General features: G+C 44.5%; 2 protein-coding genes across 12 annotated transcripts in view; one reads left to right on the top strand and one right to left on the bottom strand.

The window, feature by feature from the left end:
* The window catches only part of FHL1 (four and a half LIM domains 1), a 29424-nt gene extending 22025 nt beyond the window's left edge, over positions 1–7399 (top strand). The window contains exons 2-6 of one of the 2 annotated variants that reach the window (XM_058032609.1): positions 2999–3180; positions 4121–4298; positions 4805–4974; positions 5482–5668; positions 6423–7399. In XM_058032609.1, the coding sequence (XP_057888592.1) occupies positions 3025–3180; positions 4121–4298; positions 4805–4974; positions 5482–5668; positions 6423–6577 (846 nt within the window). In that variant the 5' untranslated portion in view covers positions 2999–3024 and the 3' untranslated portion in view covers positions 6578–7399. Of the gene's footprint in view, positions 1–2998; positions 3181–4120; positions 4299–4804; positions 4975–5481; positions 5669–6419 lie in introns of both variants that reach the window. The other variant, XM_058032608.1, reaches the window with a different exon arrangement.
* Positions 7400–8118: 719 nt separating this feature from the next.
* The window catches only part of MAP7D3 (MAP7 domain containing 3), a 42601-nt gene continuing 34655 nt past the window's right edge, over positions 8119–16064 (bottom strand). For 9 of the 10 annotated variants that reach the window (XM_058032465.1, XM_058032470.1, XM_058032466.1 and 6 more), the window contains 6 exons: positions 15201–15381; positions 13990–14094; positions 13703–13756; positions 12829–12922; positions 12246–12444; positions 8119–11153 (listed from right to left, as the gene is read on the bottom strand). In XM_058032465.1, coding sequence (XP_057888448.1) covers positions 10844–11153; positions 12246–12444; positions 12829–12922; positions 13703–13756; positions 13990–14094; positions 15201–15381 — 943 coding nt within the window. In that variant the 3' untranslated portion in view covers positions 8119–10843. The remainder of the gene's footprint in view (positions 11154–12245; positions 12445–12828; positions 12923–13702; positions 13757–13989; positions 14095–15200; positions 15382–16064) is intronic. The other variant, XM_058032467.1, reaches the window with a different exon arrangement.

The raw sequence follows: 16064 nt of genomic DNA, 5'->3' as shown, positions 1-16064 counted from the left end.
TGCCTCTCCTGGCTCCAGATCAGGAGTTCAGGGATGATCCTGCTGAGGGCAGGAAGTCTCTGGAAAAGCTGGAAGCAAATTCATGCCCCTGCCTGTGTACCAGAGGGACTTCCTGCTGTGTGAGATGGCACAAGGCTGAAGCAGAAGCTGCTGGCACAGCCCAGTCTGGGGGCTCCAGCCTGGTGTTAATTTGCCTGCGGAGCTGCAGAGCTTCTGTGATAAATGTGTCTCACATTAACAGGTGATGTGTTACATGGGAACACGGGGCTGTGCTGCTCCCTGAGCCATGCTTTCAAGATTATTGTTCAGGCTGAAAGCAACCCTAAACCTGAGATCAGGGACATTTCAATACCATTTGCCCTGGGTTCTGCAATTGCATTTCTTCCAAATAAAACCCACCTACTTGCAAGAGCTCTGCAGAGCTGGTGGTGGCTCAATAGTTTCCATGTTTCCCAGCTGTTTATCTGTTTCATTTGCTTGAACAGGTACCTCAAAGGCCCTTGGTGTAGTTGTCAGCAGGACATGACATCCCCTGGCCTTGCCAAGGGATTATTTCCAGACCTTGGCCCCTCCACAAAGTACAATTCCTACCAGCTTGGTCTCCAGGCTGCCTCTGTCAGTTTTAGGGGCAGGAATAGGGCGTGAACAGAGCCTCTGCCTCTGCTGCAGCCTCCCTATGTGAAACTTCTCTTTAGGGCTCTCTGTCCTGCTCTCTGAAATATAAATCCTTCAGTTTGTTCAGGCCCTGTGTTATTGAGAAGGTGACAAAGAGGAGATAGTGTGAAGACTCTTGGATTTTAAAGCCTGCAAAGAACAATGTGAGTCCCACTCTTCCCGGGCCCAGATGAGGCAGATGCTCTGCTGTGATGGCAAAGTGTTCATGTACAACTCCTCTGGCTTTGTACCCAGCGGGGTTGGGCTGTTCCTGGTGTGCTGCAGGGCTCTGGTGAGGCTGGGCCTTGTAGCTGATGGTACATCTGGAGTTACTGGGGTGGGCAAGTGTCCATGAAAATCCTGTGAGCCTTAGGCCTTAACAGGGCACACCAAGAGCATCCTGCAGCCAAGGGTGAGACCAGCAGGGTCCCACTGACCCTGCCTTGTTGTGAGGGGTGACACACCCTTTCTGCACCCCAGAACCCCTACAGGTTTGGTGTATAAAGGCACATTGTGCTGGGCTGGGAGCAGCACAGCTGGAATGGGCACTGTTGTTCCCCTGAGCTCTGTGAGGAACAGGTTCCAGGGTAGCCCCAGGGCTGGGTGGGGTGGTCCAAGGTGAGGCCGCGTGATGGAGGCAGCAGCAGTTTGTGTGGCCTGACTCTGTCCTTCCCCTCCCTTCCTCGGTCAGGAAGAGAGGACATTTCCTGTTGGCTGTCCCTGCTGCCAGACCACAGCCACATTTCCCATTGGGTTGGTGATGATGCAGAAGGTTCAAGGTTGTGTCCCTGTGTGTTGGTTGTGCAGGGAAATGGGCTCTGCAGTGCTGGGGCTCTGGGGGCACCAGGGGCAGGGATGGAACTGCCTCTATGGGACTCCATGGGCTTCTGTAACTCTTGTATTCTCTCCCTGGAAGTGCTCCAGGCCAGGTTGGATTGGGCTTTAAGCAACCTGATGTAGTGGCTGGCACTCCTGCCCTTAGCAGAGGGCTTGAAACAAGATGATCGTTAAGGCTCCTTCAAACCCAAACCAGTCCAGGATTCTCTGAATCCTGACAGAGCCCTTGTAGCTCCTTGCAAGAGTGTTAGTGGCTTTTGCTGAGGAAGGGTACATGAAATGGAGGGAGCCATTAGCAGGAGACTGGGAGTGCAGGAAGGGAGGGGAGTCTGGGGAGAAATTGTGAGCCAAAGTGGAAAATCCTCCAGTCATGATTCCCCACACCTGCTGACAGCGCCCTGGCCGTGGTGGAACATCAGACCTTGGCAGAGCCTTGATGGTGTGAACTGAAAAATATCTCTCCATGGAGGCAGACGTTTTTCTTGGGTTTTTTTCTTTTTTTTTTCTTTTTTTTTTTCCCTTATGATTTTATATGTGAAAGCCTGGTGAAAAGAGGCAGCTGGAAGCTGCACAACTATCCAGCACAAAAGGCCTTGGAGGGCTGCAGCTGGCTGTGGGCTCAGGCTGAAAACATGGAAACAATTCCACTGTGCTCATGTTTGCTGGTGATTTCTGCACACAAGTGATGAGGTGCCTCAGCCAGGCCCTCACTGAGGCCTGCAGTAATGAACTAAGGGACTCCCAGGGAGTGATCAGGTGTCATTACCCTTGCTTGATGTGCAGCATGTAAATAAACCAGCCTAGCATCCTTCCACTTACCAAAGGGATGGGGAAAAGTCTGGTTTGGGATTCTGCTCTCCTCAATTGGAGCTCCTTTACCTATCAAGAACTCACTACATGCTCATTCCTGAGCCACGTTCCTCCGACTGATCCGCACAGCCCCAGGAGGCTGGAGCAGCTGCCAGGGCCTCAGCACTGTCCCCTCGTGGCTGTGCTCTTGCAGGGCCTGGCAGCTACACCATGGGCACCATGTCAGAGCTCTTCAGTCAGGGCCTCAGGGCTGTCCCTCCATGGCTGTGCTCCTGCAGGGCCTGGCAGCTACACCGTGGGCACCATGTCTGAGTGTTTCAGTCAGGGCCCCAGTGCTGTCCCTCCATGGCTGTGCTCTTGCGGGGCCTGGCAGCTACACCATGGGCACCATGTCAGAGCTCTTCAGTCAGGGCCCCAGTGCTGTCCCTCCATGGCTGTGCTCTTGCGGGGCCTGGCAGCTACACCATGGGCACCATGTCAGAGCTCTTCAGTCAGGGCCTCAGGGCTGTCCCTTCATGGCTGTGCTCTTGTAGGTCCTGGCAGCTACACCATGGGCACCATGCACTTCAGTCAGGGCCCCAGTGCTGTCCCTTCATGGCTGTGCTCTTGTAGGGCCTGGCAGCTACACCGTGGGCACCATGTCTGAGTGTTTCAGTCAGGGCCTCAGGGCTGTCCCTCCATGGCTGTGCTCTTGCAGGGCCTGGCAGCTACACCGTGGGCACCATGTCGGAGCGCTTCGACTGCCACTACTGCCGGGACCCCCTGCAGGGCAAGAAGTACGTGCAGAAGGAGGGGCGGCACTGCTGCGTCAAGTGCTTCGACAAGTTCTGCGCCAACACCTGCATCGAGTGCAAGAAACCCATCGGGGCCGACTCCAAGGTCAGTGCTGAGCTCCTCGGTGGGTGAGGAGGAGAGGCAGAGGCTGGTCACCCTCCTGTTTGCTCTGGTCAGGCTCTAAACAGCTCTTAGGAGTCCTCTGGCTGCCAGCTGTGTGCTCATCAGACAAAGAGCAGTGCTGGGGTGTGCACATGGGTGCTCATGGTGGGCTGCTTGGGCACAGGATCTTATTCCAGGGTCTAGATCCAGCAACATGACCTGCTGCAAATGCTGAATTGCCCTGGAAAGAGCTGCAGGGAGCAGGCCTGCAAAACTCATCTTCCAGGCAAAGCACTGAGGTCTGATTTTTGTCAGATGCTTTTTGCTTCATGATGGAAATCAAGATTTCTTTCTGTATATATATTTTGAGAGCAGTTGGATGGCAAGATGGCTCTGCTGGGTTTTTTACCTTGTATTAATTTATAATAGTATCTCTGATGATCAACACTCTAATACCAGGCAGGACATGAAGAAATACAAACTGCAAATATCTGCAAGCCTGGTGGCTGCAACTGTTTTAATCTCCACGAAAACTGGAAATTGGTTTGTTGCTTATGTATGGAAATATGATGTTATTTGAAGTCATTAGCCTGTATCTTCAGAGCCAGATAAATGTTTATGGCAATAATAATGTACACCTGAACTAGAGGGAATGTAAGAACACGAGAACTTGCAGAACCTCAAATCTCCAAGCTGTTGGTTTGAAGTGTCTTCTGCCCCCCTGAAAGTTCAAAGTGAATGTGATTGTGTCAGTGAGTTTGGTTAAATGTCCTTCCTTTAAGTGCTTGAAGAGGAGCTGTAGCCCTACCCACTGAGTCAGACAAACTTATGAACAACAAATCTGTCCAGGCCGGTGAGACAGGAGCTTGGCTTTAGGGCTGCTCAGGGGGAGAGAAAAGCTTCTCACTCCATCCCTCCCTCCCTCCCTTTCTGTTCATTGCAGGAGCTGCATTTCAAGAACCGCTACTGGCACGACAGCTGCTTCCGCTGCTTCAAGTGCTACACGTCCCTGGTCAATGAACCCTTCATGCTGAGGGAGAACAACAAGGTCTGGTGCAGCAACTGCACTGCTGCTGAGGATGCACCCAGGTGTAAGGGCTGCTTCAAGCCCATTATTGCAGGTACTGTGCCAGTGATGGGTCTGAGGGCCATGTTCTGCTCCAGGGCATAACCAGGGGGGTTTATCAAGGGGGTTTATCATATTTATATGTGGAGGCTGCAGTTAGGGGTTTGGGCAACACAGTGGAAGGCTGGAGCACCTCAGAATAGTAAATTTTGATTGTTGCTTTCACCTGTCCATTTTATTCAAGTGCTGAAAGGCTGCTTTGCCATTAGCCCTCATGTGGATAATTAACCCTCATGTCAGTCTTAAACTATTTCTACCCAAAGCTTTGCTCAGTAAATCAAGGTTCTAAAAGGCTCAGGCAGCTGATAACTATTTTAAGAAAATCTAGCAAGCCCTGGCTAGAATCAGATACAGAAATTACCAGCTCATCCCTAGTCTGCATTCCTGGAATCCTGGGCATAGCTATGGACAGGTCTTGCCCTCAGATGTTACACTGCACAGGGGGAAGGGTTTGCCACAAGCCTGAAATCTCACAGGACAAGTTATTTTTATCTGTTGTAGGCGACCAAAACGTTGAGTACAAGAAGATGGTCTGGCACAAGGATTGCTTCACCTGCAGCCAGTGCAAGCAAGTGATTGGATCTGGGAGCTTCTTCCCCAAGGGTGATGACTTCTACTGTGTCTCCTGCCATGAGCACAAGTTTGCCAAGACCTGTGCTAAGTGCAAGAATGTAAGTCCTTCCCCTCTGCAGAGGTAGCTACCAGAACCAGCCCTCATGTGCCTTTTGGGAGCTGGGAGGGTGAACCAGCAGGTAGATCATGCTGAAGCTGTACCAATGCTGATGTTTCCTGTGCAGTACAGGATCTGGGCAGGGGTGGTTGGGTTAGCTGATGGCAACACTGCAGAAACCAGGTGATACCAGTCTTGCACTTGCCTTGGGGTAGTTTAAGCTCTGTAGTGGTACTGAACATTCAAGAAGTGAAACAGTAGCTGTTTTACAACTTCTGCAATTGGTTAGTGTGGAATTTCAGTTACTGCAGGTAAAAGTATTAGGACAGCGCCAGGTATGTGGGATTTCAGGTTAGAGGGACTCAAGTGCACTGTTCAATTAAGTTTTGATGCAAACTTTGCAAAGATCCTCTCCATGACAAAGCTTTCCTACCCTACACCCCTTGCATGTGTCACCTCTCTTGTCCGCTGCTGATTCTAAACCACATCTCTGCTCCTTCTCTCCCAGCCCATCACTTCTGGAGGCCTCACTTACCAGGAACAGCCTTGGCATTCCGAGTGTTTCATTTGCTCCAACTGCAAGAAGCAACTGGGAGGGAAGCGCTTCACAGCTGTGGAGGATCAGTTTTACTGCGTTGAGTGCTACAAGGAGTGTGTTGCCAAGAAGTGTGCTGGATGCAAGAATCCTATTACAGGTATGTTGGCTTAAATGCAGCTCCAGGGCAGTGGGTGCTGAAGGTCAGGACAGTGATCCCCCAAAGACAGGGAGCCCAGGGAGGGGTAACATCAGAAGCAGCTCTGGTAACCCAAGCCCAATCCCAGCATTTTACATGTGATCTGACTGTGAGCCACGTGCTTGTGCTGGATGGAGGCTGAGCTGGTAACTGAGCTCTTCAGCCTCTGCATGTCTCAAATTTACCTCCTTCAAAACTCCCCCAACCAGAACTATTCCCACCCATATCTTAGACTGGGACCCTTAAGTCTAAAATGATTGATGTTTTACTGTCCCAAAGGGACGTTTGTAGCCCTTCTGATATATTTTACACTTAAAACTCACTGGATGACAAAGCTCAGCTCTGAAATGTGGGCACTGTCCTGCCAGTCCCACGAGGCTCACATTCCATCCTGCATTTTAGAGCCCACAAGTGTTTATCCCAACCTGTCCTTGCTCCACATCTCTCCTTGACTGCTGGAGAAAGGAGCCAAGGGAAAAAGCTTATTGCAGAAACAAGCCATGCAAGCCTTATGCTTGTGTTTCTTATTCAAGAAACATCACAAGATGCAACAAAACCGTGGCTCAGTTGCCACATGGGTGTTTCAGGCAGCCCTTGTGGCCTGCAAGCCCAGGGCAGCTCTGGGGGGGCAGCACCAGGCAGGGCTGGTTGTGGGGACAGCCCGGCCAAGGCAGCGCTACTATCGCCGTCCTATAATTGTGTTCTCTCCTAGCAGGATTTGGAAGAGGAACCAGTGTGGTTAACTATGAAGATGAGTCCTGGCACGATTACTGTTTCAAATGCACAAAGTGTGCCCGTGGGCTGGCCAACAAGCGCTTTGTTTGCCATAATGGAAAAATTTATTGTGCTGAGTGCCCCAAACGACTGTAAATGAGCAGATGTAAGATGGATTTAAAGCCCTGCTTTCCCAAACAGCCCTGGTAAAAGAGCAGGTTTTTGCATGTTGAGAGTTTTAACTTTTTCCATTTTAGTGTAAGAACTAAATTAGCCTCAATATACTGGGTTTGACTTTTGAAGCTCTCGCAGTACAAAAGCATGTAGCCTTGCAAAAATCTAACCTTGTTTCCAAGTAGCTCCTAGTATAAAGGCTTGAAATGCTGTTAGATTTAGAGATCCACACACTGCATCACCTGTGTGTGGCTTAAAGTAAAACAAATCTAGTTTTAAACTTATCTGGTATATGATTAAGCTTGGCACTTAACTGAAGTGGGTTTGACAAGGCATACACCTCCAACAAAGAGATGCAAAGATTGCATGTGGGATCAGAGGGATCCATTATTATGCTTCTACAAGTACAAATACACAACAAACACTGCACCATTAATAAGTAATAAATACCTTAGCTTACTCTACAACACCACATTGCAGCACACGTAAGGAATGGCTTCATCTTACAGATAACAATGTTTTGGCAGTGACATTTAGCTGAGTTAAGTTTCCATAAACTTGTTTTAGTCTTGATTTCTGTGTGGTTTGCCTGCAAGTTTTCCTCATCAGCTTTTTTTATATCATTGTTTAAACAAGGCTGTCTATGTATAATTATTAATCCATTAACAAGTAGTAAATCTTTCACCTACAACATGCACATGCATTTACAAGTGCCTTAAAAATAGCTCATACAAGGCTAGCTCTCCTATCATGTCAGTGTATGTTTAGTGACTGAATAAAAGTGAGACTAGTGCCTGCTTGGAATCCAAAGTCTGGAAATTATTTGTTTTTCATTTTAACATCTTATATGATTGACATGTCTTAGGGCTGAGCTACTGAAACCAAGTCTACTACATTGATACTGGCTAAGTAAGAGTCAGCTGTGCTGTCATTGCACCCTTAAGTATCTGAGGACTAAAGCAACAATTTCCATAAACTAATTAATTTTTTTAATATATAACTGATACTGGACCATCTGCCAGAAACAGCCTGTGTGAAAAAGCCCTTTGGAGAGCATATGTACAGCCACTGTTCATGCACAGATCCACCATGCTTCAGCAACCTGAATGCTGGTTTAAGGAAGTTTTTTTCCACAGTAGTGAAATACTTTATCAACTGGATCTGCTCCAGCCATTCCCTTTCAACAACTGATAAAGAACCCTTGCAAGAAAAATGAAAAGGCAGCGCTGCTCCACTGCTGGACTCGCCCTCACAACACAGAGATGCTGCTGCTGCAGGGGAAAGGCAAAGGCTGGCAGGGAAAAGCAGGTTAAAGAATCCCTCAGTTCAGAACACACCATGAGCACGGACAAACACAGCAAGAGCTGAGGGTGTTAGTGCAAATCCCCTCCCAACCACACAGGCTGCTAGTGTGGCAATCTGGAGCAGTTAGAGCAGCACCAGAGTGCATATCCCAAGGCAGGTCAGCATGGCAAGGGGTGGAGAGGCCTAGTAAGGTCACATTTAACATTACAGAAATAAAGCATTGTTCAACTGCAAAGTTTATTTAACTGTGCACACGTATTTACACAGGGCTGGATCAGGCCAGCCAACAAATCTCAGCACAGAAAAATATCGGCATCTTTGTTAGAATGATTGTCTCTGCCAGAACAAACAGCTATCATACAAAAATACAGTTCTCCTTTCACCTAAGGCACTGCTCTAAAGTCTAAAACAGTTCTACAGGATCTCTGAACAGCAAGAGGGAGAAGGCTGAGGGCTCCTGTTGCAGCTGAGGAGTCGAGGGAAGCACAGCTGTGGTTCCAGCACTCCCACTGCACACACAGCTGCTGCCGGGCTGCACCACTGCCACTGAGGGAGCAGCCAGTGGCTTGCAGCAGGTTTTGAGACAGCTACTTTTAAAGTAATGACCTATCCAGTCTATCTGTTACAGGAGACAACAAGGCTGCATTATTACTTTTAGTAGCAATTTTCAGAAGATGCTTCGTTAAACTCTTCATGCTGAAAAAAGCAGGCAAATTCAGGTTAAATAGATTATTTAATGCAGGCTTTAGGGGAAGGGAAATATATATGCAGTTTGCAGCCACTGTTATAGAGTTGGAACTGGAACACTTGGAATAACATGAACAAAACATGACTTCAATGGTCTAATACTGTTATGTACACAATAAAATAATACTTCCATAAGTGTAGATAAATAAGTAATTCAAAAGGAAAAAATTTTTTAAAAGCCTAACACCTTAAACTGCACCAACAGACAAATCTAGGGACTCAACATTTTTGTAATGTATTAGAGCACATGCTGAAAAATGTTTTGATGTTTGCCAATAGATTAAAACATATTAGTGATGGTACAACACTTGCATTTTGAAACTGCCAATATTTTCACATTAGATAATAAGGGATTTTTCTTCTCCATTCAAAATTGAAGATACTCAATTTTGCATTTTTAAATAGCACATGAACCAACAAGCAACAACATATTTCTAGACATTAAAAAGGGAGTTCAGCTTTAACATACACTGAGTGAGTCTTTTATTTCATCAAGATCATTTTAGAAATATGCAAAATCTGCAGCTAAGTGAGGAGCCTCCAGTGGCATGTTCTACATGATACTGATATGAAAATAATAATAAAAAAAGACTCAATCAGGTTACTGTAAAGTCTGCAAAGGGGAAACGAGGAATACTTGAACTTGGAAACTTTATCTAACAATTAGCTAAACGAACAAAAAAAGAACATTAGCACAACAGTTTCCCTGAAATGTTTCAAGGTGCAAATTAGAAGTTTGTCATCCCTCCCCTGTTGTTTTTTGCAAACTTGAAGATGGATAAAGGTAAACAAGCAGCTTTTCAAAACAAGGCCTTCGGTACTTGAGAAAACACTGGATTACTGAAGTGCAATCAGATTATTTCCAGGTCTCTAGTGTTCACAGTTCTGTCCAAAGAGCAAAGAAAAGAAAACATTTAACCATCATAACTGTGTGTATGCCACATGCATCCATCATCACTGTCAGTCTACATCCAGGAGTGAGCACAGAACCACGTGGTCACTTACAGTCTAAAACCAGCACAGTAGCTTTTCTTTCTTTTTACAAGAACATTAGTTCTCAAAGTTATGTACAGAATTCTTAAACTGTATTACATTTAAAAATTTTCAAGTTCAAAATTAAAAGGCCACACTTCCTTCACTAAAAAGTTAATGAGTCTGCTCACAAGACAAAGTGAACAGCAGAACCACAATAATTTTTTCTATTCCCATGGCCCTGTCTGGTGTGGCCTCAAGGGAAGCCCCCATCAGGGGGTGCCCATGGAACTCAAATTCACAAGACGCAGAGTGACAGAGGAGACTCAGGAAACAGCTCAGTCTAGGAAAGTGCTACACTTTAATCAAAGAAAGTGCTACACATCACTGGAAGGAAATGTGGATAGCAAGGCTTGTTTTTCCACTAGCATTCACTTCAACTGATCACACAGTCATTTATCCCATGGAAAGAGATCTCCTGTGAAAACAGCTCTTTGGGGTTTGGCTCCAACACCAGAGAAGTCCAGTCTTACATAAACTGGCCTCCTGAAGCTTCTCTGGCACACTATGCACTGTGCTACATCAGGGCTTGGCTTCTCAAGCACATGAGGCTTGAGATGCAGCCCTGCCTCTTTCAGAAAATTCAGAATATTTTGTGTACAGCTTTAATACTCCTCCCACAATGTAACACAACCATATGTGGAACTTCAGGTTTGTGTTACTTGTCTCAGTGAAGTGAAAGACTGTTCTACAGTAAGTAGAGAGGACAGCTAATACACTGCTAAGAGACTGAAGAGACCTTGTAAGATCACACAGGTCAGCATCAAAAACAGAACATGCCTAGGAGTGAAGAGATCTGGTGTGTAGAGTTACATCAGACACCTTTTAAACTATTTTGTATCTTCAAAAGTAACATGTGCCATTTAACATGTCTTAGAAAAACCTTAATTACAACACATGAGCTTCAATGCTGTTTGGAACTTCACAAGGGCTCAGCTGTGTCTTTGGAAGGGCCTTAAGGTTGGGCCTTATCAAGCCCCTAAAAAGGCATCAGTTGGTGACTCCTTTTGATAGAATTCAAGTTAAAAGCACTAAAGAAAGAGCCTTCCCTCCAGTCTACACACTGGAAAAAGTGCCTTGAAAATAAGAAGCTGTAGTTAAGGCAAGGAGAGCAAAACGCAAGAAGGTGAATTGCCTAGCCAGGGGAAGGGACAGACAGGGAAGTCAGCTTGGATTACCTGATGAAGCATCTATAGGTTTGGTCAATGAATTCACTGCACCATCTTCCTCAAAAGCCAATTTGGGACTAGAAGGTAGTGTAGCAGCATCATTCAAGTTTTGATTACAGTTACCAGCAGAGATGCTGTCCGAGCTCAGTTTGGTTGACTTGGAATGTACTCCAACATCAATGAACTCCTCAAAAGTCCAGGAACCAGATTTCCCATTAAGATTCTGAATAAGTCCAATTGTATGATCAGCTTCATGAACACCCAACTTCCCCGAGTCATCAATAACCACTTCTTTTGCAGGATGACTACAAAAAACAGAGAATGGAAAAATAAAAAGCTTGTACTACAGTTTCCACATGTTTAACCTTTACATTGATTCCAGGACAGATAATTAACAGTCTGCATACTCTGCAAAGCACTGAATATCCCACAGGGCATTCCCAGACAAGCTTCAGCTGCCACACAGGATCTCCCCTCCAAGAGCCAATGGGAAAGAACAACTCTGCAATATATACTCATTTTTTACTACACTAACAGCCCTCAGGTAAGGTTTCTGCCTCTAGAAATTTGATATAAGAAAGCAACAAGTTAAAGCTTTGATTATTAAGTCTTGATTTTTGTAGGGTGCATTTTCGTTTTTTCTCCAGCTTAGACTTTTTGAACCCAAAACTAAATCTCAGAAGACCAGCAATATTTAAAACAGATTCAAAAGCTAAACCCAAATTATGGATCAATTTTCACTCATTCTTAGGACAATCATGGAAATGTCTTTATATTCCATCACTGGAGGAATGACATTAATTTATCATCACTTTAAAAAAGTGTTCACAATGTCATTTCTAAATCATTAGCATTTAGATGAGCAAATGGAACAAGCATCAGAGGACAAATTTTCCAGTAGTAGATGAAAAAGCTTTATGTTAAAAAAAATTAAACAGTAAAAAACCTAAATTCCTCACTAAGGGAGGCTTCTGCATTGTATCAGGTGTTTCAGCACAACTGAAACTGTTCTAGAGCTTTGTGCAGGTTATTCTTCCTTTTCAGTGTTATCCTCCTCCCTCTTGTTTTATGATTTGTTAATAAGAACTGCAAGGCATTTAAATGGAAAAGGCTTCAAGGCAATATCATTTTTTATAACCAACATTGCCATGCTGCTGGCTGTGTGTCTCACTCCTCAGCAAAGGCAGCACTGTTAACGTGGTGCCATTTAAACAATGATGCTGAGCTACCTGCTCTGTGTGAGGCTGTGAGCTGGCAGCACAAACCTCAGGGCTGGAGAAAGGCTCACAGACCCCACAGAGCCAGCAAGGTGCTGCAGACAGCTCTGCATTTATTTAAGCACAGACAAGAGCTCTCTTGTGTGAGAGCTCAGTGCTCCCACAGTACAGCAGACTCACCTGGAATCCCTTAGCTCACAAACAGACAGAGACCCCTTGGGACTTTTCAAGTCACTTCCATTCATGAACACTTCACTGGCCTTCAGCTCTGACTCATCTTGTGCCTCACATTCTGCAGAGATCATGCTTTGTGCAGTCTCTAAACAATTCTCTATCTCCCCCTTGATGTCCTGGAGCAAGTCAACACCATTTAGCTTTTCTGAATGTGTGAGGAGGGGGGGAGGAGAGAAAACAAGGGAAAAAAGAATGTGAGTAGCAGAATTGCTATTCTAAATGAATAAAATACAAGTGCCAAATAACGCTTCCTAGTCAAACCCCGAGGCACTTGGCTTCAATAGATTCATTTGTCTATAGACAAGCTGCCTATATCAACATGAAATTTGTTTTTCATCTCCAAATGAAAGCATGCTGCCTGAATTTCACTCTCAAATAATTTTGAGCAATTCTCTGCTCAAGAAAGGAGTTCCCCTGGCACCTCTGGGACTGGTGTCTCAGGCCATCCCAGTGCTGTTAGGACTGCAACAGAGCTTAAAGATCACTGAAATTCACTGCCTCCCAGGCCTGACTCCCCCAGCTTCCTTACCTGGCTGATCAGTCTTCTCAAGACCCAACTCCTCCTCCTCTTCAATATCCTCTCCCTCCATCACCTCCGAGACAGACTTCCCTTCATTCTGCAACTGAATTGCCACAGTGTTACTTGGAACAACTCCCTGTCCTCCACAGTTTCACAAATTCAGTCACAGCTCCCACACAAGACCATTCTGTGCCCAGAAGTGAAGCCACATGAATTCAAAGGCTCACAGACAATCAGGTCACCCAGCAACACGAGCTCTGCAGAGCCAGAGCCTGTGGGACCCACTTCCACCTCCCACCTATTATTTCTGAGATCCTTTTCCCCTCTTTTCTCCAAGGCGTGTGCTAAATTTTTATTCATTTTCAGCTATTGGAAGACTTGAATAGTTGAATGTTCAAAGAGGAACAACTGTTCCTCAATATATACAATTTCCCACAAAACTTAGGTCACTGCATTAACAGAAATAATACATCCAGTTTTCTATAGCAATAGCAATCCAAAGAGAATTGCTCTAAACAATTCTTTTGCTTTAATCAAACAGATGATGCCAGAATTCTATGTTTTCTGGCAGAATGCACACAGTTAAAAAAAAATCCATTACTAACCAGTGTTGGGTTAAAACAGTGTTTAAAAACCAGTCTGGAAGTGATAATATCAGATAACATCCTGTCTATAGGCCTGGAACAAAAATGTAACAAAGACTCTTCATAACAGCCAGCAAAGCAGAAGATGTGTGCAGTGGCAAGGTACTGGAAATTATTCTGGTGCATCAGAACTCTGCACTTCCTGTGGAAGCCATTTTGTGTAAGGATAACAGAGGAAGACACATGACACAAGGCAAAAAGCCCTCTTCTGTCATTATACAGATCAAACAGAAAAGTACCTTGGACTCGTTTTGATCTGATTTACGTGTTCTTTTCATTATTTCTTCAATTCTCTGTTAAAACATGGAGAACATTTTAAGTGACATACAAAACTTTATATTTCAGCATTCTGGTTCAAATTCATCAATCATAATACATTTTCATATTTCACGAGTATACTATTTTCATCACTGTTTTTAAATTTCACAAACCAAAGCTGGCAGCCTTTAAAAAAACATGCTTCTATTTAATTGCATCTGAGACCATTTGCCCGTTCATTTTAGGCTGAGAATTCAAAACAGGCTACCTTTTTCCTTTCAAGCCTTTCCTGCATATTTTGCTGCATAATCCTCTCCCTTTCCAGTCGCTGTCTTTCAGCCTCTTCTTGAGCTTTTGCTTCAGCTTCTTCTCTCTGAAAATAAAACAAAAAGAAGAGAGCACCCAGTGCATAACTTATTCCAACAGTAAAAAGCAAAGGAGTTACAGAATCTGATTCAACACAGACAGGAACATCAGGCAATCACTATTCAATATCACCACACATTACAACTAAATGTCAATTACCTAGTTACTGACATGAAATATATATTACTATGACATTAAAAAACTGAAACCAACTATATTGAGGTAATGCAAATGTTCTGAATGTTGCTGAGATACTGAACATTGTTGTTCAGACTATGCTTTGGAATGAATATTTGGTTAACAAGGACAATCTATAAAGTAACAAGACAGCAATTAAATTCTAAATGTGTCAAAGTTAACTTAAAAATCTTGGCAGTCAGGTATTGCTACCAAGACACTTGGTGCTGAACATCTACTCCTTCTACACTGGAAAATCTTTTCCAGTATAACTGGAAAGAAGATAGAAACATAGTTAACACTCTGAGTAACTGTTGTTAACAAACATTTAAAGAAATATCCAGACACATGGCAAAGCCATTCACAGCTCTCTGAACACAAATAATTTCAATGTAAAACTGCTTTAGTTTTCAGAATTAATCTAACTTAAGGAAAGCCTGTTTTCTGCAGAACTGCTCCCTTCAGTTCAAAGGATGCCTTTGTAAAGATACTTACTGTGGAAGACTATTCAGCAACAGGAAAGGCAGATTTGAAAACACTACCAGTCTTTCTTTGAGAGGAATCAGAATAAACCAGATTACATTCCAGACAGACCATCTCCTTGTAACTCATAACAGTCTGCTGGTTAAGTGGGCTCAGTACAAATATTTTACATATGCAAAACAGCATCCTTGATGACTAAAAAAATATTCCAAAATAGCTGCTTCTGCCCACACTTGTATTTACTAAATGCTAGGGAAAAAAAATAAAAATCAGAGACCAGGGCAAGGAAAAGACCTACAGACAGTCCCAAATCCATCTCAGACAGGATGAACTCAGCCTCACATCATGCCTGACAGAGAACTGTCAAAACCATTCTGGGAAAGAAAAATCAAAGACAAGCCTCTTGAAACCACAGCAGCAGCTTCTTCCAGGAGCCCAGCTGGAGGCACAGACCTGCTGTTGAAGCTCTGCAAGTTTTTCCTGCTCCTCCTGCTCCCGGCGGAGCCTCTCCTCCTCAGCCTGTCTCTGCTGCTCTTCCTGGGTCTGTCTCCTTTCCTCCTCCTGCTTCCGCCGCTCCTCCTCCCGCCGCGCCTTCTCCTCAGCTGCTCTCCTGGCCACTTCTTCTTCTCTGATTCTACAATTTCCAAGGTACAGATTACTGGGTATTTATTGCTTTAAAAGTGTGCATGCACAAGAGACAGAGTAGGAAAGCAAGAAAGTTCTAGGCAGTTCAGAAATAACTGGATAAAGACACTGTCTGGTGTGGATTTACAAATGCCACCATCCAGACTTGTCAAAGCGAAAACTGGAATAACTTGGAAGAAATTATCTGTGAATAAATGCTCTTTGCTGATTAAGTCAAGGCAGGTTGTTCCAATAATGGAATGTTTGATTGAGAACTGGATTAAACAATGACCATTTAATAAAAACCATCTGCAACCACGGCATGAATGAAGCTTACAATCACTGTCAAACATAAATGTAGTGGGATTTCCTAAAAGACTCATTCTTCTATAGCCTGAATTCAGAGATTCTCTAGAAGGTGTATACTGCCAGCTCCTGCAGACATACAGAGCAGATCTGATGACATATTTCTAGAGCAGATTATATGCAAGTTTCATAGCCTCATATCCACAACTGGGAAACTGAATAAATCTGACATTCCACTGTTTATAGAAGCATACAGGCGACCCCTGATCTGGAATAAAGTTAGTCAGCACTAACTTAGCCATTTATTTTAACAACTTCTATGCAGTGAACCAAATGCACTGATTTAACACTTTTAATTACTTGCCTGCAACATTTCTGATCCATATT

This window comes from Melospiza georgiana, chromosome 12 (assembly GCF_028018845.1).
Source record: "Melospiza georgiana isolate bMelGeo1 chromosome 12, bMelGeo1.pri, whole genome shotgun sequence".
NCBI classification, from domain to species: domain Eukaryota; kingdom Metazoa; phylum Chordata; class Aves; order Passeriformes; family Passerellidae; genus Melospiza; species Melospiza georgiana.
This window is presented reverse-complemented; position numbering and strand designations above follow the sequence as displayed.